The sequence below is a fragment of the Equus przewalskii genome, chromosome 19 (assembly GCF_037783145.1).
Source record: "Equus przewalskii isolate Varuska chromosome 19, EquPr2, whole genome shotgun sequence".
Lineage (NCBI taxonomy): Eukaryota > Metazoa > Chordata > Mammalia > Perissodactyla > Equidae > Equus > Equus przewalskii.
The window spans coordinates 25,166,416-25,191,356 of record NC_091849.1 but is presented as its reverse complement, the minus strand read 5'-3'; the positions used below and the strand labels follow the sequence as shown (position 1 = coordinate 25,191,356).

Sequence of the window (24,941 nt, the reverse complement as noted above, 5' to 3'; positions counted from 1 at the left end):
CGGAAACATTTTAATTAATGCACATCTTCTTCTCCTCACACATTAAAATCTTGAATTTTTTCTGCTTAGCTCTGCTGATAAATCTTTTATGATATAAAAGTCACAAAATAGGTTTATATAATGAAATACTGATTATACACAAACATACACATGAATGATTCAAACGAGTAAACACAGAGAGACGCAAATAGTGTGGGAATGAAGGCTGGCAGTTTTCTTCTTTGTGTACTATCCAATATAGTTTCAGTTTTCATTCTATCCTTCCCCACTGGTGTCTGCCAGCAACTGCCCCCACTGAGACAATCAAAAAACTAATTCTCCCAAAGAAAGACTCTGTTACTATTTCTCACAGTGAGTAGCCTTTGCTTCTTTTCCCTTTCTTTGAGAGCCAATGGTAGCTATAATGGAGAACTACTGATTCCCTTCATTCTGTCGGCTGTGATCTTCAGATGGAAATGCCAGGGGGTAAGTGGGGGAAGTTGGTAAAAGCCAGGGCCACAGGCCCTGGAAGGACAGAGGCTAAAAAGCTGAGAATGGGTACAGGGAAGTCCTCACACAGAGAAAGACTTTTGGTGCTTATGTTTGTGGTGAGGGAATGGGTGGTGGGGGCAGGAGGCAGTGTAAAAGGTAAGGACCTGCATTGGGAATTTGGTGGGAGGGAGACAACCTGAATGAAGAAACTTGCCAGCTGCATTCTCTTAGGAACTTCCTGTGGTCAGAAAGGAGTAAAGGACTCTTACAATCTCTCCTGGTCATCTCTGGGAATGTATCCTAAGAGATTCTAAAAAGAGGTGCCTTAAAGATTTATATGTAAAGATGTTCATTGCAGAATTATTTGTAACATAAAAAACCTTAACCAACCTACATATACAACTTACATATACATATCTACAGTTGGAGGATGGATAAACAGCACATTGTCTAATCATAAAGGGATTTCCATACAGTCATTGGGAAAGATGTGTTTAATAAAGAGTTTTTTACTATAATTGTAACAAAATTGGACCCACTGTGGATATTTAAATTGTATCTAGACTTTGCTATTGAAGATTTTATGATGATCAACAGCTTTAAACATAAACCATTGTCTTAGGACCTAATTTCCTTTCCTTAAGAGTAATTCCTACACGTAATATTTTTAGGTCAAAGGATGAAAGCTTTCCAAGGGGTTTGGTATATACGGCCAAAATACTTCCAGAAGTAAGTACATTCCCATGAAGTGAGGTATAGGATTACCATCACTTCTTATTTAAATTTTGTTGTATTTTTCTCTATTTTAAGATTGTCTGTAATTGGGAGCAAAAAACAATAAATCTCCTTAAAAATAGGTTTAGCCATATTCTCCACCTGAGGACAACAAACAAATTGAAAGGCAGAGGATGTACTGAAAGGCAATATTTTGTCTGAGGTTGTGTCCAGGTTTCAGACAAGGGTCTGAAGGAGTGCCAGCTGCACAGACTTCTGCTCCCTTGTCCCCCAGCAGTTCCCAGACTTGCAGGTACTATGACTGGAGCCTCACACTGGTTTGTTTTGGAGGAGTTGGTATTTTCTGAACAACTAATATGTTGCAGTTGCTATAATTACTTGTAGCAATTTTTAATTGTCAAGTTAAACACGAAAACTTTTCAAATTTAAATCATTCAAATGACTTTCAAAGTAGAGGGCACTTAATCCCCCAAAACTCAATGTAGCATGTACCTTTTTTAGACTTTTCTTAAAGCAATTACACGTATCTACAAACATGTATGTACAAATTTATTGCTTTGTTTGTGCTTTTTAATAGAATCATTAGTATTGTTCTGCAATGTGCTTTTTGCTCACTGAATATGTGTTGAGTATCTGGGTTATCTGACTGTAAACTAGTCTCAACTGCCATATTGAATTCCTTCATTCAGGTGAGCCGTTATCTAACTAACCAGTCTCCTACTGCTGGCCGATTAGGCTGTTTATCTATTTTTGGGTTTTAAAAATAATGCCGAAGTGTCATCCTTACACATGCTTTTCTCTGGACCCATGCAAGCACTTTGCTGGACTAGATATCTAGCAGTGAAATTGTTCTGCCAATTATGCACATTCTAAAGTTCATATTTCACATTCTTTCATCAGTGACTGGAGTTCAAATAGTTTGTGGCACATCACTGAGATCACAGAGCTTGTGAATCAGAGTGCCATTACCTAGTTCCCACACACTTTTTGTTCCTACACATAACACATACTGGGTATGGCACACAGTGTGTACTCTCTAAATGTTTGTTGAATGAACTAAAGTAAAATGAGTGAGACTTGGTCTCATTCCTAGCTTTCCCATTCACTAACCTTGTGACTAAGAAGTGATGGGTTTAGACTCTGACTGACACCAGAGCCTCTGCCAGGGAACTGCCTGAATCTTAAACAAAGTCTCATGGGTGTGTGATTTGAACTTACTGATGGTCATGGGTTGGGGTGTACAGGAGTCCACAGTGTAGCTCCCCTGATGGGCACACCCTCATGTCATTTATCGACTCTCCATTGTACCTACATCTTCATGGAAGGAGAGGATACATGATGGAAGAAGACCAAGGGAGAAGGGAGGGGCTAGGTCCAGAATTCTCAGTCTCATCTCTGAGTGATCCACCTAGGCCTGCTCTCAGGCTCTCCACTATCTAGGTGTGCAGCCAATTCTGAGGTGGTTAGGATGGAAGCCAAGCTAGAACTCCGGCTAGAATCAAGCCTTGCCAGCTTTCGAGAGCCCCACTTTCCCTTATCACAAAGATTCACAGTCATTCCTAAGACTATGCCTAAAAGATGGTGGAGGTGTTTTTCTGAGCCAAGATATGATTGTGAGCTCTGGGCAGGGAGTTGGGAGTTGCAGGAGCCTTTCCTCTGAGCTAGAGAACCTCAGCAGTTTGTAGAGGCATGAGGTTTGTTGGGCTGCTGTGTGCTCCTAGCTTGACATATTTGTCCCTTCTTTGCAAATGCCAGCTCTTATACGTCTGCTTCTAAAAGCACTCCTCTAGCAGTGGAAAGATTAAGACCAGGGAACTTATCCATTTCTGGTGAGCCCAGGGAGCATCTTCCAAGAAATATTGGTGAACATGTGGGGAAGGGAAGATAGGAAAGGAATAATTTCCTCCCCAGGGATGTTTCTCCTCCAAAGGACAATTGTAAACAAGTGTATTGAGGCACATGGAGTTGTAACACTCTTACATGCATATCCAGGGCATGCTGGCTACATGAAACAACTTCATCAAAAAATAGTAATAAATACATTAGTATGGGCAAGTCCCAGTGGAATCACAGGAAAGTGGGCTCTTTCTCTAAGACAGACCAAAAGAGCACATCATTAACGAGGCAAATGCTTGTCTTCACAACTCTCCACTTCCCCTCCTGTTGGATGACAACCAATTAATATGATCATCTAAACCAATTTAAAATGCTAGTGAGTATTGATAGGATAATATGTTACTCCCTCATGCATTCTCTCATTCAACAAATATTTACTGAGGGTTTCCCCATTGTAAAGTTTTCTTGCACAGCAGTTAACAAAGTAGACCCAAGTTCTTGATTTTTGGAGCTTCCATTTGAGCAGGTAGAGACGGACAATAAACACAAGATATGTTAGATGGTGAAAATTCAGTGGGGAAAAGAGAGCATGCCCAGCGGGATTGGAGCAGTTTACCATAATCCTTTGGTCGGAGAAGGTCTCATGGAGGAACCGACTTTAGAGGAAAGACTTGAAGGAGGTGAGGGAGTGAGTCTTGTGGATGTCTGTGGGAGAAGGTTCCAGGGAGATGGAAGAGACAGGGCTGAGGCTCTCTGTGCCGGCCTGTTCAAGGGCCAGCAAGAAGGGAAGTGGGGTTGCAGCAGATGAGGAGAATAGGGGAGAAGTGAGACGTGCAGGTCCCAGAGGGCCATGTGGGCCATGGTGAGGACTTCAGCATCTACTCTGAGTGAACGAGGGCCTACTGAAAGATGCTGAGAAGAGGAGTGACATGATGTGACTCAAGGAATGTTCTGGCCGTTGTGTTGAGCATGGACTAGAGTTGACACAGGTGGAATCAGGGGACTCAGAGAGGATGGTCCTGCATTAATCGGAGTGTGATGGTGGAGGCTTTGACCTGATGTAGCAGGAGAAGTGTGGAAAAGGGAAAGATTCTGACCATATTTGGACAGTAGAGCCGAGGATTTCCTGAGGGATTACGGTTAGTGTACATACATAGAACACCACAAACATAATATTTATGTTAAATGTACGTACATTTAACATTACATATTTTTCTGGGTGATTTTCCATGTTAGAACCCAAAGGTTAAGAGACTCCCAAGGGGACATTTTGGTAGAGGAGAATCATGAATTGCCACACTAGTGACTGTATTTCACCCTGAGTGGGCCCTGGGGTGAATGCCCTCTTGCTGGCCACCAGGGTCTTTGCAAGGAAGTAGGTGGTCGGGGATGTGAAGGATAAGGAAATATCTTTTCAGAGATGGCATGCAGTTGTTTGGGTTCAGTTGTGTTTCAGATCGCTTCTGTGGCCCCTCCAGTCCACACTGTTGTGGGCCCTGGGAGGCTGACCTGTAGGACAGCATCTGTGCTGCCAATGTTCTCCAAACAAAGACCTCCAGGAACACACCTGGTATTGACCAATTTGTGTTTATTAGTTTTTGCAAGGAAGGAGAATGTACACCATGTGGAAACCATGGGCTGTCACAGTAAGAGGGTGTTAGAGAAGCATGGTGTAGAATGTGGACTTTTGTTAGGGGAGTTAGGGGAGGGTTTCCAGAAGTGTGGCTTTGCTCTGTATTGGATGCTGTCAGGAAGGTTGTGGGGTTGTGATGCTATGGCTGGGCATCAATAAGCCTTAACTAGGAGGAAGACTAGAATGAGGCTAAAGCTGTAATTGTTCAAGGAGCAGCATTCACTCATAGCCAGAATAGGGAAATGTTTGAACGTGACTGTAGTTTGGACTGTGTTCTTGTTTTTCTTGTTATTTAAGCATGATTGTTAGTTGGTCTTGTTTTTGTCTTGACTCATCACAGTGACAAAGAGCCCTTGTCTGATGCTGATGTTCCGTGAAATTGCCTATTTTCAACAGGAGAACACATAGTTTAGGTTGTTTTTCTTTTTGTTCCCAGGGCTCTCTCTTGCCCTATGGCTTCTGCCTGGGTTTGGTCACTGGGGAGACATAGCAGAAGATGCATGGAAGGAGAGAGGAGAGAGGGGTCAAGGTACTTATCCTCCTGGCTTTCCCCTTGTAGCATCACCTCTAGCTGGCTGCATTCCCTTCTTGAGGATCACAGCTCCTCTCAAGAAAGCCCTCTCTATAGGACTCTCTTCTTTTAGGTCTTTGAAATGGCTTCCTCTCCACTTCCCTTTGGGCTTTTGGGTGGGTGGTAACAGTTCCACTGTTCTTGGCTGTGGAGTATTACTCTATCCCATGTAGTTTTCCCCTCAGCATCACCAGGCTTTTTCACACAGCTCCTTAATGAAACCACCCTTGAATAGTCTAATGTGAGTCTGCCACTGATCTCTGTTGAGATTCTCATCCATACAGGAGGCTCCAAAGAATTCAGGCTCATTTGTCCTTCCGCAGCACTGGGTTCTGATTTTCTCATTGAAATAAAGGGTTACGAGGATGGAGGGATCCATCTGGAGTGTATGTCGACCAGCTGGTTTACTCAGCCCCAAATACAGTGGAGAGATGCCAAGGGAGGGATCATCCCAGCTGTGGCTGCATCCTTGGTTATACATGGAGCCAGCCTGTATGCAGTCATAGCATCTGTGATCATGAAAGGAAGCTCTGAGGAAGGGGTATCCTGTGTCATCAGAAATCCCCTCCTCGGGGAGGAAAAGACACCTGGGATTTAGCCTGCTTAGCCTCAGTTATTCTGTACTGAGCTGTGGCTATTGAAAGAAGGACGATATGTGATTCCCTGTCATCATCTGTTTCAGCACTGGGAGCAGGCACGGACATGTGGCACCCAGGCCAGACACAAATCTACATGAAGTCCTCAGGAGAGCCCTACTAGTAGCAATATCCAACCCCTGCACACTCTCCTGCCTCTGACAGTATTCCACTTTGAGATACGGGAGGCAGAGGAGGGTCCTGACTGAAGCCCTGGCCCAGCCCGGAGCCTGAATCAAAGTGATCCAAAGACTGTGTCAGTCAGAGGAGCAGAGAAACGTGAATATCTGAGAAAGGGCTGTGGGGAGACTGCCAGGTGGGTGTGGTTGAAGGAGACAGGAGGGTGTGAGTGTGAGGTCAGAGGGATCCTTGAAGGAAGGGCTCTCTCTCATTCTTTTCTTTACTCCTCCTACCCAACCTCTGCACTCAGCACACTGTCTGGCTCACAGCAAATAGACAGGGGTCTCTGCTTATAACCTCAACCCTGCTCATCTTGTTCCCTTTGCCTCAGCTTTGCTTGGCTTGTCGATTTCCAAATTCAAGCTCCCAGTGGAAAACAGTATTCATTCATTCCACTAATATTTACCGTGAGTCCTCTGTGTTTAAGGTTGCCTGATTTAGCAAATATAAATACAATGTATTATATTTGGCAATCTTTCTTACCTTCTGTTTTAGGTTTTGGGAATCCAGCAGAAGACAAAGCAAACAAAAATTTCTGCCCCGTGAAGTTTACATTCAAGAGCAGGGAGACAAAGAATAAATAAAGAGAAATATAAATTGATTACAACATGATGTTATGGACAAAATAAAGCAGGTTAGGTATGCATTGGCCCTAGATTGTTGCATTTCTGTCCATTTATGACTCTGTTCTGGCTGTAAGGGTAGTTTTTATTTTATTAATTTAACTTTTCTATACATGGGATATTTCACTGATTTTGCAGCATTTGAAAAGGCTTTCTCATCATGTGGAATCATTTTTCTGAGAGGCAAACAAAAGATTTACTCTCTCATTTTTTCAACTTAACAGTATTTATGGCATGCTTACAAAATGACCATTGTGCACTGAGTGCAGAGGAGAATTCACAAGAAACACATGCATAAAAGTTCATCTAAATGGTCAAGTTCTCTTCCCACGGTTTTCTCACTGTCAAGTGCACAGGTAACAAGATCAAACTCTCTGTTTTATAGGTAGAAAATTAAGAGAGAGGGACTTTGGATGGCTTGACAGAAACTACATGAGGAGTTTGCAGAGGAGATGGGACTAGTCCTCAGGGCTTCTCATTCTGTTGTCCCTCCCCTGCCAAAAATTAACAGTTTAATGTAACTTGAGGGCCTCCCATGTTCAAGATGATTTTCAGTGGAAAACTCTTCTTCCCATGATTTGAGGAAAAGGGAACAGTGTCCACCCATTCCTCCAGATCTCAGTTTCATATTTCAGGGGTTAGTTGTGCCTTCCTGATTTAAGTTCCCAGAGGGATTTTTGATTTTTGTTTTCTACAATGACTCGCAAGGTTTCTTGGCTTCGTCACCATCCAGTAGGAGAGAATAGGGTAAGGAAGGAGTAACTGTCCCAGCCAGGCCCCTCCCTGGCATTGGGCTGGACCAGGAATCTTGGAGAGTCCTTGAGGCATCCTCTGTGCGCCCCAGCACCACACTGTCTTTGGCCCTTTCCAGCTTTTCTCTGCAGGAATAATGCTCAACAATTCGGCTCAGGCACAATATTCCTCAAGGACTTTCCTTGGGCAGAAGCTCACACTTCACTCTTCCTTCTTCTGGGACTTCTCCTGGTGGATGCAATGGAATTCATCTGGAAACTTCTCTGGAAGAAAGAGTGAGAATGCCGGACCAAAGGTAAAGCAATCAGAAGACCAAGACAGTGAGGTCCAAAGAAGATTGTGGAAGACGGGGTTGTACAGAGGGAAGGGAGAGGACAAGGATCAAGAACATCAGCAGAAGTTTTCATTGAGATTTTTCATGTAGTGTTTCATCATTCAACACCAACAATTCTGCTCCATTTCCTTCCCCACCTGTGACCCTGACTGTGCCCTAGTCTTCCTAGTTCTGGGACAGCTACCAGTACTCACTGCACACACAGCCCAGGAAAGAGTCTCCTAGAGACCCTTTTGCCCAGTAGACCTGCCTCCTCTGCTGTGGATGGTACTGATTAACTTCCCGTCCTTTTGCAGAGAAACTCCAAAGAGAACTCAGTAAGTTCTGTGCTTACTTCATCTCTGTGTACTATTTAAGACCCTCTCATGTGCCAGTTACATCATGAGGTTTCTTTGTTCTACTAGAGGCTGGAGAAAAGGCAAGAAAGTGGATGGTGAGTAAATTGGAATTTCTGTTTTTAACCTAAGACTTAATCTGCATCATTTAACAGGTTCATCCAAGCTCACTCAGGTTGTTGGCAGAATTAATTTCCTTACAGCTGTAGGACTGAGGCCCCAACTTCTTGCTGGCTGTTGACTGGAGGTTGCTCTCAGCTCCCATAAGCCATGTTCAGCTACTTGCAATGAAGGCCTCCCACCGTAACTGTTTTCTTCTTCAAATCCAGGAGGGGAGAGAGGGCCTCTAGAGTGGGCCTGCTGGCAAGACAGACTCTTATACAACAATTTCATCATGGAAGTGACTGCCCATAGCCTTTGCCAGATTTTATTGGCTAGAAGCAAGTCACAGTTTCAGCCCACACTCAAGAGGATGAGATTACACAAGGATGTCAACTGCATGATGGATGACCATGGGGGGCTACCCTGGATTCTTCAGTCACACAACAGGCTAGAATGAATACAAGCTTCTTCCATCTTTACCAGCTCCTTCCTTCCCCCTTCCCTGGGCAATATGCTTCTCCTCACTTCTCCCCAGGGATCTACTTCCACACAAGCAAGGTACGAGCAAAAAGAACACATGAATGGCCTCCACTTATATGCTGTGATGACTGATCTCTCCTCTACCACACCATATACATTGTTCCTTCCAGTCACTAATGGCCTCCCAGTCACTTATGCATTTCTCTATCCTTTCTTCATGGACCTCCCTGAGTAGGTCTTCCTCCTTAATTTGGCTTCATCAATTCCCAGGATCCCCTCCTGGTCCTTTCTCTACTCCAGGGGAGCTCCTTCTCAGAATTCTTGCTCCTCTTGCTCCATAACTGCTAATATTCCTCAAGCTTCAGTGCTGGGCTCTGTTTTCATACTACACACATTCCCTGCAGAAGCCAATCCATTTCCATGGCTCTACCCTGTAAGCTGACCACCCCTCCACCATCAGCCCCAGAATTTCTGGCTCTAAGCCCACTCATGCCCTGATCCCAGGGTTCACTGGACACCTCCCATTAGAGGCCATGAAGGCATTTCACATTCAGTGTAACCAAAACTAAACTCCCACCAACCCTGTCCTCCCTCTTTATCTGAGTGAATGACACCATCTGATTGTCATTTTCAACTCCTCTCACTCTCTCTCATCTACACATCTGACTAACAGTGAAGTCCTGTTAATTGTACTTCCTTTAAAGTAGCACAGCTTAGTGGTTAGAACACAGACTCTGGAGCCAGCCTGCCTAAACTCAAGACCCAGTTCAGCCAGTAAGCACTTGCATGACCTTGGGTGAGTTATTTAACCTCCCTGGACCTCACCTTCCTCATGTATAAAATGTGAGAAATAAGAGTATCCACCTGTTTGTGTTGTTAATACATGTAAAGCCCTAAGCACAATGCCAAGCTCATAGCAGTTTTTATATAAGTATCAGCTATTATTAATAGTAGTAATTAAGTCCACTACTCTCTTTTCTGACCCCAAGGCAATGGACTTGCTTCAAGCTCTCATCATTTTTTCCCTGGAGTATTACAGCAGCTTTCTACTTGGTCTCCCTACCTCTTCCCCTCTGGATCACCAAAAAAGGACAAGCTACATTGTGCAATCCCGGGAAGCATCAATCCAGAACATACAATGCAAATGGTGCCCCTGCCTCCCATCTCCCTCTTCACCTGCCCTACTGCTATTTTCAAAGTATACATTTTCTCATGTCAACTTTTCAGAGGTTCCCCTTCACATTTTGGCTAAAACTCCAACCCCCCAGCACCCACCTGATGACACTGCCTCTTGGGGAGGTAGATTTGGGAGTGAAGTGCAAGGGTCATGAATGATCATTTCAAAATGGAGGACAATGACATTCATGGAGGGTTAATAGGCATGGGTGCTATTCTAAGTCCTCCCCAGATAACTTAAGAAGCAAGTGTTGATTTTAACCCTCCCCCCCCGGACAGATGAAGAAAAATTGAGTGGTTAATTACTGGCTCTGCATTTTGTCGCTAATGAGTCATGGATAACAGCGTATGGAGATAGAAAAAAAAAATCTGAGCTAGTAGCCATAAAACCATAGTTCCTAAAACACATGAACAGCTCTCCAAATAAAGCTATAAAAAACATGGGTGTTCCTGAGAGTTCCTAATGGCAGCAAGAGGTGACATATTAACCATGAGGAATTGATGCTTCCCACTGAGGCTAAATAAATAAAAGAGACAGATTTCCAGGCAGTTGTCCACACGTGCTGCATGCAGGACGCTGAACTAGGTCTTGGAGAAGATGGAATCAAGTTCCTGACCAGAGAAGTGAGTGGATCGTGATCACTGAAAAAAGGTAAGGGTAAATATAGCATAGTTCTGTCCTGTGTCCAGGGCTGTGTCCCACATAATGACAGCCTTCACGTGAGTTTTCATATGTTGGTGTTTTTCAGATACTGAAGCACAAATCCTTCTAATTTAGGAAACGAGAAGAGAAGAGTAAAGAGCTCACAATAGAGTCCAAACCCATGGTCAGAAACCAGGAAGGTTAAATAGAAGAGTCCATTTCCTCTGGCCTCCTTCTCCCTGGACACATCCTTGTGAAGAACCTGAGGAGACACAGCCAGACAAGTCCTGGACATGAGTGAAGCGGGCACCAAGGAGGGGATGGGAAGGCAACCAGGGCACAGAAAAGGCTAAGAAATGTCTGGCTGTTGCAAGGGAGTGCTCATTTCTCTTTTTCCTGTTGCAGAGCGGAGAAAAGCCTGGTCCTATGCGGGTGAGTGGCTGTCTTATTACTATGGTCTCAGGCAGAGGATTCCTTAAAAAAAGATCCTAGTGTTCTTTCTCCATCTTCCAGCTCCAAATAGTGGCCTGGTTGGGTGGGCGATGGACGGAGACCCAGGGAAGATCCACACAGCATCATGACCAAGTGCTACCCCATCCCAGTTGAGCACCTTCACCTTTTTCTTTCCAGCAGTTTAGGCTTATTTTTATCTTTCTCCTTCTTAAAGCCCTCCCCACCCACTTTCTTTCTTGGATTTTTCTACTCCTCAACATTTTCATTACCAAAAACCTAAGGATACAACTAGAAAGCCTCCATTTAAATGACACTCAGTCTCAAGTATGTTATGTGCATCTTAGAGGAGACCTTGCAACTCTGTCCACCTAAGCCCCTTTCTCCTCAGAGCAGAGAGACCACCTCATAGTTGGTTCCATGAAGAACCCTAGAAAGGAGGTCTAAGTAAAATCTTGTAAATTGTCATTTTTAGTAGCCAACATTTATTGAGCATCTACCAGCATGCCCTGGGCACAGGTCTGAGTGCTTTATGTATATTCTCTTATTTAGTAATCCTCACATCAGCCATAAGAAGTAGGTGCCATTATGATGTCCAGGTACAATGGAGGAAATTAATCCACAAAAAAAGTAAAAACCTTGTGCTAAATCATACATCCAGGAGGTGGTGACACTAACACACAAACTCAGGGAATCTGGTCCCACATTCCAAATTTGGAATAGACTTACTCTGATTCCTTATCCTTAACATTAAGAAGGCCCAGTAATTTCAAGTAACTTGTTCAAGGTCACTCAACTGATTAATTCTGACTGAAGAGATGCTGATACTTCTTCCCTGTCTGTCTGCTAAATGTACATGTTCCCCAGGGATTCTTGGATCCACTTGTCACTCCATAGTGAAATACATATGTCACTCCACATATACCTTGTGGATCCTACATGTGGAGTACTCCCACATTCATATCTCGATGTCTTTCCAAAGTTCCATTTCCACCAGAACCCTAAAATTTGTCTATCTGCATTGTCCCACGGCAGCTCAGACCAAGTTAAATTCAATATTCTCCCAACTCCTCCAATTTACTCTTAGTTTTTTTCCTTCTCTGGTATTTGTATTATCGTATCATTGTCTACTCAATTGCCCAAGAAAGAACTTCAATCATGCAGGAGCCCTCTTTCCTTATCATTGTATTCTAATCACTAGTCAATCCTGTCAATTCTTCCTTCTAAGTGGTTCTCAACTCCATCATGTACTCTTCCTGCATTGCTCTGATTCAGATAGTCCTTTGTAATGTATTGTTTTTCTCTTGTTATGGCCTCGTTTATGCAATACATATTTATTAAGTGTTTATGCTAAGCCATGAAGAAAACTAACTAAACAAAGGGATGGAGAATGGAGGGGGAAGACTTAACATAAGAGACAGATCTAGGAGGGTCCTTCTCAGGAGATGACATTTAAGACAGGACACAATAATAGGAAGGAATACAAATGTTAACACCCGAGGCTTTCCCTGTTCCAGGGAGAGTGGGGAGCAGATACAACAATCCAAAAGTGTGAAAGATCCAGAGTGTTTGAGGAAGTGGAAGAAAATCCATGTGCCTGGAAAGGGCAATGTGATTGGGCCGAAAGATGATAGGAGGTGTGGTGCAAGAGATAAGCAGGGGTCACGTCATGGAAAGTGTTCCAACCCATGATGATGTCTTTGGATTTATTTTAAGTATGATAGGACAAAACTAGGGACTTTAGAGGTGGAGAGTGACAGCATCTGATTTATGTGTTTTTAAGATAAGTTTGGCTGCTTCTGTGTTGAGAATAGACTATAGAGACTATAGAGAGGCAAGATGGGAAGCAAGGAAGCCAGGCATGATATCCTGGTGGCTCTGATGGAGACGGCGAAAAGTGGTTGTTGAATAAGAGATGTTTTGAAGGAAGAGTTGAAAAAGACTTGATGATAGGTCCCTTTAGTAGGCTCTGCTTGGGATTTTAGCCAAAGCAAATGGGTGAATGACAGGGAATTTCTGGGAGAAAATTAGGAGTCATCTTTTGGATTTATGTCATGTAGGCAATTGAGCGAATGAGTCTGGAAGATGCTGGAGCTGGAGACTTGGGAGTTATGTGTGCACATGTGGTAATTAAAATCCTGGGGTTGGATGAGATTCTTTAGGGAGGGAGAGTGTTCAGAGAGAACAGAACAAAAGTTCAAGATACTGAGCTCCAGCGCCCCCAGACATTCAGTGGTTGGGAAATGGAGGATCCAGCAAAGGAGATTGAGAAAAAGTAACCAGTGGAATAAGAAAAAAATCCCAAGAGGGTATGTGTGCCAGAATCTGAGGAAAGAAACTATGTGAAGAAGGAGGAAATGTTTATGTCAAACATGGCTGAGAGTTTGAATAAGTGGGAACTGACAAGTGACAATTGGATTTGACAAAACTAGGCTGATGGAAAATAAATAAAGAAGCAGAGATATAGTGAAGATTAGGCTGGGTTAACGGCTCTGTCAGACATGGAAGCCCTGATCCAGCAAAGAGCAGCTTAGGTCTGTAGTGTCGGCTCCAGATGAACCACCCAAGACATAGTTTGAGCTTTATAAACTGTATTGTGTATAAGTATATATATGAGGAAAGTGATCAATTATACAGGATTCTCTGAAACAGATAAACAGAGAACTAAAGGTAGATTTTCTAAAAGATGGAAGATATGACAGGATTTTACAGACTTTCTCTTTGAAGTGATATTATTTGCATCTTTGTTTGTCTCAAGATTGAGTTCCTTGACAGGGCAGGGACTGTATATTACCATCTCTGGGTCCTCAGTATCCAGCACATAAGACAACTGTCCACAGAAACAGCCTGCAGAGGGAGTAGACTTTCGCTTATGGCTCGTATTGGTCAAAGTAGACTAACTTTTGTAACAAAAAACCCTACCACCTCATTAGGTAAACGTGATAAAAGTGTATTTCTGCATCTGTCCAGAGTTCAAGACAGATCACCTGGGGAGGTGAGAGCTCTACTCCATATGGATGTTCTAGGGCCTCACTCTATTCTGTATTCAGCCAAGAGATGGGAAAAAGGGGGTGGAAATATTGTGCAGAAGGTTTCTCAAGGGCAAATTCTTCTCCTGGGTACCCAAGGGAGGCTTGGAAATGTCATCTAGCTGTGTCTCTATGGGGAAAAGGAACCAGCATTTGGTGAAAACATAACAGTTTCTCCCATGTGACTCTTCTAAGCTTTGATATTCTGGGAAAGTCTATTAAAGATGAGCATTGGTTAGATCACAGATCCTACACAGTTGACAGAAAAACTTTGGCCAAGTACCCCTCCACCAGATCCCCTGGGGCTTCAGGCTGGCAGAGAGGGATGGCTGAAGGCTTTCCACACGATCTTCCCCATTCCTTCACTCTGCAAACATTATTAAGCATCATTTGGGAGTCAGATGCTGACAGTGCTAGACAGTGAGAATGCAGTGATGAACACACATAGTCTCCACTTTCTCAGGTCCTAATCTAGTAGAAGAGAGAAATATGAGACAAATAATATCAGTGCAGTGATGTGAGAGGGATTTGTACAAGCTGCTGTGGGAGAGGAGAGGATGGGATGGGAAGGGGGGATTCCTGATTAGACACCCCTGCTCCCAGGGACCTGGGACCTCCAGGTTTCAGGAATCTGCATTATCTCCTCCTTGTGAAATTTTCTGAGCTCTCCCACTGGTTCTTTGAAAAACATTCTTGAGGACATTTGAGGAGATACTTATCACTCTAGCTGTTTTGAGAAAGAAAGGGACTTCACAGGTTAGGGTCAGCTTCTTTTCTCCTCTTTTCCAGTCCCCAAGGGCACTGGGATACCAAAATTGATTGGCTCTCTTGTCTCTCTCTTTCTGAAGCTAATGTGACTCTGGATCCAGACACTACCTACTTTGAACTCTTTCTGGTTAAAGATTGCTGAAGTGTGAGGCAGAAAAATGCAAGGAAGAATCTTGCTGGGCCACAAGTCTTTCTCTTCAAGGAGACATTACTGGGAGCTTAAAGTGGGTGACAGAACTTATTGGGAGCTTGTGGTTTGTGAGGAAAACACGGAAAGGACGTGTGGATGCACAGAGTCAACTCAAAATGGATTCTGGGCTGTGGAAATGTATGCTACTAGGTATCGGGCCCTCACATCTCCTCAGACCTTCTTCCTGCTGAGTGAGCCCCCCAGCTAGGTGGGGATCTTCTTGGACTATGAGCCTGGAGATTCTCCTTCTATAGTGTGCCTGATGGGTCCAACATCTACACTTTACCCTAGGCCTCCTTCACTGTGCCCCATCACCCTTTCTTCTGCCTCTGGTTCTATCACCCAACCCCTCTGACAATCTTCCACTGAGGCCATCAGTCCCCAGACTTTCTCTCAGTTGAACCTCCAGGGAGAACTGGGCACTGGAGTTGAGGAGCCACTTCTAGGGACAACTACCCAACAGCTCCACCTGAGACTTCAGTGGAGGTGGAGTCCCTCTGACCTTTTCTCTCAGAGCTGCAGACATTTCTTTGTCATTTCTCCATGAGACTGGAAAAAGGCTGGAGAGAGTTTGTAGTGTTCCAGGGCTACATGGTGCAGAGGTCCAGAAAGGACAATGACACCCCACAGAGTCTTGTTAAGAGAGTCTGTCTGGTGTTGCCACTCCAGCTGGAAACTGGAAAAGGAACCTCAAGAGACAAGTAATACTGGTGGAAAGACTAAAGACTAGGGGCATGGAGAGTGATCTCTGACCTTGATCTCTTGGAAATGTCATAAAGAGAAGAAAGGCCAGTACCCACAAGCAGTGGTTGTTTTGAATGCCTGAGCAACGGAACCACAGCAGGAAGCTGGATCTGGAAGGGGCTTTGCTGTTTCAGTCTTTTCATTCAGTAACTCTATTTCATTTTGAGCCACATGCAACCCTGGGAGATACTAAATAAAGTGCACAGAGAAAAGTCACTTCTCCAGGTCACCTGCTGGTCTGGGACTTGATGCTACAGTCAACAGTCTTACATCTAATGCTACATCATTCCACCTCTGATAATCCAGCCATTCCTTGTCAAGCAATTTCAGTGACACTTTTCACTCTAGATTTTTCAAGATTTCTTCTCCGGTTTGTGAATTTGTTTACTGCTCCTTTCCCTAAATAACTTCCTATGTTTAAAATACAGTATGTTATCAACAGTTAAGTGCATATTCTTTAACTCTTTTCTGTGCTTATACAAATACACACACACATATACAATTTTCCTAATGAAAATTGGACCTTGCTATATATATTGTCCCATGACACGCTCCTTCTACAACACTAAACCTTCAACACTAATCTTATAGTTTTCCTAATGAAGATGATTTTCTTTATTTTTTGTTACAAATAATGCTGCTATAAACATCTTTGTATGTAAATCATTTTTCGTAGCCCTCATCGCTTCCAGAGAATAAATTTCCCTATGGCAGTTGGCATTAAGATCAACTCTTGAAAGTGCAATTGCTGTACAAAAGGGACTGGAATTGTTATTAAGTATATGTACACCCATCTATTTTTTACAGGTAAGAAGTCTCTGAATTCCTTTTGGCATCTATCAAGCTCATCTCCCAAAGTTAACAGTAGAAGCCCACCCTTCAGTTGTGCATTCCTTCATCATCAATCCCAGGCATCTCAGCCTCCTTAAGGGAAAATGCCAACCTATCAACTCTGAGAAGGAGGACCAAATCTAGTTTTTACTTAACGTACATTTTTATGGCTTAATCTGTATAAAGCACTGTTGTAAGAAAATTGCCTGAATTATCTCATTTCATCCTCACAACAGCAATCCAAAAAGGCAGATGCTATTATCATCCTTATTTTACAGATAGAAAAACTATTGCACAGAGAGGATAAGTAACTGGGCCGAGGTCACAAGCTAGTAAAGCTCACCCAGGCAGCCTGGCTTCAGAGTCTATGGTTTAACTCCTCCATTACACCACCTCTCCGCACCAGTTTGAAGTTCAGTGCTGATACCTACTACATGGCGGGTTGTCAATAAAAATTTGCTGAATTAGTGAACTTTTTCCTCCCCCATTTCACAAATATTTCTCTCCAAAGGGTTTATGTAATGGTCTGCATGAGGAGTAGACCTGGGGTCTTATATTCTTGGAAACTATAAAGTTAAGAATACGTTGTGCCCTGAAACCCCTTGTCTGAAGTCCAGCATCTAGGATGGAAATCAAAGTTGCTTTTCTGTGTCAAAGTAACTTGGATCCTCCAGACAAGAATGGGATAGTTAATTTGTATTTAACAGACTTTGGATAGACTTCGAATTTTTATTTATTTTTATTTTTAAATTATTTTATTGAGGTCATATTGGCTTATAACACTGTAAATTTCAGGTGTACATTATCTTATGTCAGTTTCTATGTAGACTGCATCATGTTTACGACCAATAGTTTAGATGTTATGTCACCATACATATGTGCCCCTTTACCCCTTTCAGCCTCCCCCAATCCTTTTTCTCTCTCTAACGACTAATCTGATCTCTATGTGTTTCTTTGTTTATCTTCCACATGTATTGTATCATAGAGTGTTTGTCTTTCTCTCTATGACTTCTTTCACTTAGCATGATACCATCCATGAAAGCAAGGTCCATCCATGTTTTCACAAAGGGCATGATTTTATTTTTTATTGCTGAGTAGTATTCCACTGTTTATATATACCACACCATATTTATCTATTCATCCATAGATGGGCACCTGGGTTGCTTCCACGTGTCAGCTATTGTGAATAATGCTGCAATGAATGTAAGGGTACATAAATCTTTTAAAATTATTGATTTCCTATTCATTGGATAATATGGTATTTCTATGTTTGATTTTTGAGAAATCTCCATACTTTTTTCCCCAGTGGTTGCACCAGTTTGCAAGTTGGCATTCCCACCAATGGTCCATGAAGTTTCCCTTTTCTCCACATGCTCTCCATCCTTGTTATTTCTTGTCTTGTTAATAATAGCCATCCTGGTGGGTGTGAGGTGCTACTTCATTGTAGTTTTGATTTGAATTTCCCTAATAATTAGTGACATTGGATATCTTTTCATATGCCTCTTGGCCATCTGTATATCTTCTTTGGAAAAATATCTTTCCATATTCTCTGCCCATTTTGATCACATTGTTCATTTTTTTTGTTGTTGAGTTGTATGAGTTCTTTATATATTTTGGAAATTAACTCCTTGTCAGATATATGATTTGCAAATATTTTATCCCAGTTGGTGGGTAGTCTTTTCATTTTCTTGATGGTTTTGTTTGCCCTGCAAAAGCATTTTAGCCTGACATAGCCCCACTTGTTTATTTTTTCTTTTGTTTCCCTTGCCTGAGCAGACATGATGTTTGAAAAGGTACTCTAAGACCAATGTCAAAGAGAAAACAATGTATGTTTTCTTCTAGGAGTTCTATGAGTTCACATCTTACATTCAAGTCTTTAATCCATATTGAGTTAATTTTTGTGTCTGGTTTAAGATAATGTACAGCTGGGGCCGGCCCAGTGGCGCAGCAGTTAAGTGTGCACATTCCACTTCAGCGGCCCATGGTTAGGCGGTTCGGATCCCGGGTGCAGACATGGCACTGCTTGGCACGCCATGCTATGGCAGGCGTCCCACATATAAAGTAAAGGAAGATGGGCATGGATATTAGCTCAGGGCCAGCCTTCCTCAGCAAAATGAGGAGGATTGGCAGCAGTTATCTCAGGGCTAATCTTCCTAAAAAAAAAAGAAAAAGATAATGTACAGCTAATCTTCAGAAAGGAGTCAAGAATGTACAATGGAGAATGGAAGTTCTCTTCAATAAATGGTGTTGGGAAAACTGGCGAGTCATATCCAAAAGAATGAAAGGTGATTGTGAATTTTTAAAAGAAAGTTTCTCAGTGAGTAAGAAAGCAGGAAACACTCACAGAAGGGTTTGTTTTGCCCTTTGGCAGCAACATCGTGATCTTGGGAGAAATATTCTTTCTGTTAACCATGTAGTTGGCTTTATCAAATATATCGTTTACACCAGCCTGATGACTGACAGTGAAGATGGTTACATTCTGAGATAATTTTTACTTTCTAACACATCTGTAATGTGATGCCCACTCTCCTATTTTATTTTGTCTCTGAACTCAACCACATGCATTTCCTCAGCTTCCTTCACGAGTGATTTACGCCTGCCCCCGTTCAAGTAATTTGTGGGCCCCTGCATCCTACAGGTCCTCCAAAATATCTATTCCCTTCTTGTGATATCAGCAGAGAAGAGAGCACTTCTCTCAGGATATACCAGGGAATGGACAGAAGGGCCCTGAGGCAGAACTTGTCCCTGTATCAAGTTGTTCCTGAGAGGCAGTCCTGGAGCTTCCTGCTTACACAGCCTCCTGGAGGGAGCCTGACTCTTACCAGGAGTGACCAGGTACCTGGGGACAGATTGTTAATATTGGTGGGGATGGTGTGGCATTTAGGAGCTAGAGATACCCAGATAAATATACACCCCTGATCCTTTTAGAACATATAACTGAAGGGTAATCCTACCTTTGTGTTTCAGACACAGCATTGGTGCCTCAACGCATTTCACGATGGGGTTGTCGTATCTGATAGATGTGCCAAAATATCCAGGGGAAAGGGCATTGATATTTGCAACTTAATTTAAATGACACCAAATAAATAAATAAGATTTTAAATACATAAGGATGGATGGGGGCATAAACAGAAGGAAAGATTATAATAAAGCAACTATGGTAAAATGTTCACTATGGAATATAGATAGTAGGCAAATTTGGTGTTCATTGAAAAAATCTTTTAATTTTGCTCTATGTTTGAAAAGTTTCATGATAAACTGCTGATAGTGGGTGATGAGGAGGGAAGAATTGTATTTTGCTGCTAACAGCAGAGACTGGAAGTACCACTGGCATCAACAAAACAAGATTTTGATCTCCTTTCGTGTAAAATGAATTCAGAGAGCAGCAGTCCAGAGCTGGTCTGGCACCTCAGAGATGCATTGGTGCACCAGATTTCTTTGATCTTTATTCTCTACCATCTCAGCATGTGGCTTCCGTTCTCAAGGGTGCCTTATGGTCCTGAGATGATTGCTGCACTCCAGCTCCAAGGACCATGTTCTAGGCAAAAAGAAAGTGGAAGTAGGATGAGTATAGACTTCTCTTGAAAAACATAACAACTTCCACCTATAAATCATTGATTCAAACTTAGTCCCTCATTCTCTCCTATCTACAAGGGGGTTGGGCAAATGGCAGGTCCTCCCCAAACTGGGTTTGATTACTAAGAAGAAGTAGGGAGTAGATATTGCACAAGCAACCAGCCATGCACAGAGCCTAAATTCAAAGAGTTGGAATATAATCAAATTCCATCAGCCAAGGTCACATGAAAGCCCAAGGAGCATTAACCAATGATGTGAGACTCAAATAAAGTGTCTTGGGAAACCCTAGGCCACAGGTAGGGCCAGTTTGTCCAAAGACACTTTACAGAAAAAGCCTTCACAGCCTATTCAGAGTCTAACCCCAGAGAATACAGAATCCTGTGGGCAGAGTGGAAACAAATACACATAAAAATACAAATGTAACACAAATAAGGCATAGAAAGTGAAGGAAGCTGCTCAGCAACACTCCAAATAAAACTGTTCTGAAAAATGGAGGACGCGCCCTCCATTTTCCAGAGACAGTCACTGGCAGCACTGTCTCTGGAAACATGAAAGTTATACAATTTGGTCATAGATCAGAGACTTGAGTTTCAGAGGTGCTAAAAAGATAGAGTGGATTTAGTCTTCTTTCTGTTCATACTTCCATTTGGCTCTGTTGTAGAAGATGTCTCCCTCCATGTGCCCACCTACATGAACACAGATGTTAGCAAACAGCCACAGAAACATTTTAATTAATGGCTGTCTCCTTCTCTTCATACATTAAAATCTTAGAATTTTTCTTCTTAATTCTGCTGATAAATCTACTATGATATAAAAGACAGAAAATTATTATACATAATGAAATGCTGATTATACACACACACACACACACACATATATATATACACATGAATGATTGAAACAGGTAAACACAGAGAGACACAAACTGTGTGGGAATTAGGGCTGAATTTTTTCTTCGTTTTGTACAGTCCAGTACAGTTTCATTTTCATTCTAACGTTTCCCGCTGGTATCTGTCCAGCAACTGTTAAGAAACATCCCTCGGAGCCAATGAAAAAACTAATTCCTCTAGAGAGGGACTCTGTTACTGTTTCTCACAGTGAGCAGCCTTTCTTTCTTTTCCCTTTCTTCCAGAGCAGACTGTTAACATTAACGGAGAACTATTGATTCCCTTCATTCTGTGGGCTGTGATCTTCAGATGGGACTGTCAAGGGGTAAGTGAGGGAAACTGGTAAAAGCCAGGGCCACAGGCCCTGGAAGGACAGCAGCTAAACAGTTGAGAGTGGGTACAGGGAAGTCCTCACCTAGAGAAAGGGGTTTGGTGCTTGTGAGTGTGGTGTGGGGATAGCGGATGGGGGCGGGATGCAGTGCCAAAAGTAAGGACCTTCATTGGGAAATTTGGTGGGAGGGAGACAACCTGAATGAAGAAACTTAACAATTGCATGTCCTTAAGAACTTACTTTGGTGAGAAAGGAGCAAAGGACTCTTATAATATCTCCTGGCCATCTCTGGGAATGTATTCTAAGAGATACTAAAAAGAGATGTGCCTTAAATGTTTATATGTAATGATGGTCATTACAGAATTCTTTGCATTATAGAAAAATCTGAACCAACCTCTACATACTACATGCATACACATATACAACAATCAGAGGATGGGTAAACAACACATTTTCCAAACATAAAGGGATTTCCATACAGTCACTAGGTGGCACGTTTTTAATAAATAATTTTATTTATCATTGTAACAAAATTGGATCTGATTTGGATATTTAAATTGTATGTACATTTTACTGTTGCGGATTTTACTATGATGAACAGCCTTAAACATAAATCTTTGTGTTAACATCTCATTATTTTTCTTTAAGCGCAATTCTTAAATGTGGAATTTTTGGGTCAAAGGATGAAATGTTTCCAAGGCATTTGGTATATATATGGCCAAAATACTTCCAGAAATATTTACATTTCCGTGAAGCAAATTATAAGATTACTATCGCAGATTATCCAAATTTTTTTCCATTATATTTTTCTCCATTTTAAAATTGTCTCTAGTCAGGAGCAAAAACAATAAATACCCCAAAATAAGTGAAAACATATTCTCTACTCTGAAGACAGTAGACAAATTTTACCTTTAATAATGATGATAATACTGTCCTCTCTCGAGCAGCATAGAGAATATTTTGAAGAGGAGAGGATGTACTAAAAGGCAGTATTCTGTCTGAGGTTGTGTCCAGGTTTCAGGCAAGGGTCTGAAGAAGTGCCAGCTGCTCAGACTTCTGCTGTCTTGTCCCCCTGCAGTTCCTGGACTTGCAGAACTATGACTGGGGGTCTCATGCTGGTTTGTTTTAGATGAGTGGGTATTTTCTGAAAAACTAATATGTTTCAGTCACTATAAATTACTTGTAACAGTTATTAATTGTTAAGTTTTACATGAAAACATTTCAACTATAACACATTAAAAAATTTTCAAAGTATAGGGTACAAAGGACAAAAGCATCTTTCACTCAATCCCTGATTCTCAGTGTAGCATGTGTCCTTTTAGACCCCTTTTAAGGCAATTTCATAAACATGTAAATAACAATTTATAGCTTTGTTTTTTAATAGAACCATTCGTATTGTTCTGCAACTTGCATTTTTTCACTTAACAGGTCTTAATTATCTAGGTTGCTGACTACAAATTAGTCTTAACTGTCACATTGAATTCCTTCATAGGGATGAACCATTATTTAATTAACCAGTCTCCTATGGGTGGCCACTTAGGGTTTTGATCACTTTTTAATTTTGAAAACAATGCTGCAGTGTCATCTTTACACATGCTTCTCTCTGGATGCACGCAAGTACTTTGCTGGACCTGATATCTGGAAGTAAAATTACTGGGCCAATTCTGCACATTCTGAAGTTCGTATTTCACATTCTTTCATGAGTGACTGGAGCTCAAATTAGGTTTTGTCACATGGCTGAGATTGCATAGCTTGTGAATCATGGAGCCATTGCCTAGTTTCCACCCCCCTTTTGTTCCTACACCTATTACATAGTGGGCCTGGCAAACAGTGTGGGCTCAATAAATATTTGTTGAATGAATGAATGAAAAGATGGATGAGACCTGGTTTTACTCCTAGCTCTCCCATTCACTAGCCTTGTGATTCAGAAGTGGTGGGTTCAGCATCTGACTGACTCCAGAGCCTCCACCAGGGAATCTGCCTGGATTTTAACCAGAGTCTGATGGAGGCATGATTTGAACTTGGTGGTGGCCATGTGTTAGGCCCTAGAGGAGTCCACAGTGTTGCTCCCCAGATGGACACTCCCTCAACTCATTCATCAGGACCCCATTCTACCTGACATCTTCATGGAAAGAGAGGATACATGATGGGAGAGGAACAAAGGAGAAAGGAGGAGGTTAGGTCCAGAGATCTCAGTCCTATCTCTGAGTAATCCACCTAGGCATAGATCTCCACTATCGAGGGATGCAGCCAACTTTGGGGTGGTTAGGATGAAAGCCAAGCTACAACTCAGCTAGAATCAAGCCTTGCCAACTGGTGAGGGCTACCATTCCCTTATCTCAATATTCACATTGATGCCACATACTATACCTAAAAGATGACGGAGGTGCTTCTCTGAGCCAAAATACAGTTGACAGCACTCAGCTTGGAGTGGGGGTTTGCAGGGGTCCTGGTTCTGACCTTGGAGAACCTGAGCACTTCATACTGGTATGAGCTTTGTTGGACTGCTGTGTGCTTCTAGATTGGCATAATTGCCCCTTCTTTGCAAATGCCAGCTTTTACATTTCTGCCTCTGAAGGCACTTCTCTAGTAGTGGAGAAATTAAGACCAGGAACTTTTCCATTGCTGGTGAGCCCAGAGGCCATCAGCCAAGGAGCACTGGTGAACACCTGGGAAAAGGGAAGACAGGAAACGAATAATTTCCCTCCCAGGATTGTTTCTCCCCCAAAGAACAATCGCAAAAAGAGTGCACTGAAGCACACTGAGTTGTAATACTCTTATATGTATATTCAGGACATTCTTGCTCCTTGAAACCACTTCACTGAAAAACAGGAATAAATATAATAATATAGGCAAGTCTCCGTGGGAACAGAGGAGGCCAGGATATAGTCTCTAAGCCAGACCAAAAGAGCATGTCATTATGGAGGCAGAGTTTGTCTTCACAACTCTCCACCTCCCTTCCTGTGGGATGACAACCACTTAATCTGATCACCTAAACAGATATAAAATTCTAAGGAGTATTGATGGGTTAATACGTTAACCCTCATCCATTCACTCATTCAACAAATATTTACTAAAGGTTCCAGGTGAACTACACACTGTTCTATGGTCTCATCACACATTAGGAAACAAAATAGACCAATGTCCTTGCTTTGTGGAGCTCCATTCCAGCAGGTGGAGACAGACAGTAAACCCAGGATATGTTAGGTGCCGAAAATGGATGAGAAAAAGAGAGCAGGCTCAGGGGGATGGGAGCAGTTTGCCATAAACCTGTGGTCAGAGAGGGTCTCATGGAGGAACTGACTTGAGAGCAAAGACTCGAAGGAGGTGAGGGAGTGAGCCTTGTGGATGTCTGGGGGAAGAGGGTTCCAGGTAGAGGGAACAGTCAGTGCTGGTGTCCTCTGTCCTGGCCTATTCAAGAACAAGCAAGAAGGGCACTGTGGCTGGATAAGATGAGTAGGATAACGGAGATGAATTCAGAGTTTCAGGTCCTGGAGGGCCTTCTTGGCCATTGTAAGGACTTTAGCATCTACTGTGAGGGAATTGGGAGCCACTGGAAGCTGCTAAGCAGAAGAGTGGCATGACGTTACACAAGGAACGTTCTGCCTGTTGTGCTGACCATAGACTA

The 24,941-nt window shown here is 42.5% G+C and overlaps 2 protein-coding genes and 1 pseudogene across 6 annotated transcripts in view; 1 reads left to right on the top strand and 2 right to left on the bottom strand.

The window, feature by feature from the left end:
• The window catches only part of LOC103541911 (butyrophilin subfamily 3 member A2-like), a 264,550-nt gene that overhangs the window by 57,864 nt on the left and 181,745 nt on the right, over window positions 1-24,941 (bottom strand). The gene's annotated exons all lie outside the window — the stretch shown is intronic.
• The window catches only part of LOC139077402 (butyrophilin subfamily 3 member A2-like), a 187,370-nt pseudogene that overhangs the window by 8,294 nt on the left and 154,135 nt on the right, over window positions 1-24,941 (bottom strand).
• Window positions 298-24,941, top strand: part of LOC103545518 (butyrophilin subfamily 3 member A2-like) — a 33,566-nt gene continuing 8,922 nt past the window's right edge. Inside the window, exons 1-4 of one of the 4 annotated variants that reach the window (XM_070585287.1) lie at window positions 298-465; window positions 8,068-8,088; window positions 8,178-8,204; window positions 21,228-21,307. In XM_070585287.1, coding sequence (XP_070441388.1) covers window positions 450-465; window positions 8,068-8,088; window positions 8,178-8,204; window positions 21,228-21,307 — 144 coding nt within the window. In that variant the 5' untranslated portion in view covers window positions 298-449. Of the gene's footprint in view, window positions 466-1,356; window positions 1,499-8,067; window positions 8,089-8,177; window positions 8,205-21,120; window positions 21,308-24,941 lie in introns of those variants that run through there. The other 3 variants (XM_070585288.1, XM_070585290.1, XR_011529940.1) reach the window with 3 other exon arrangements.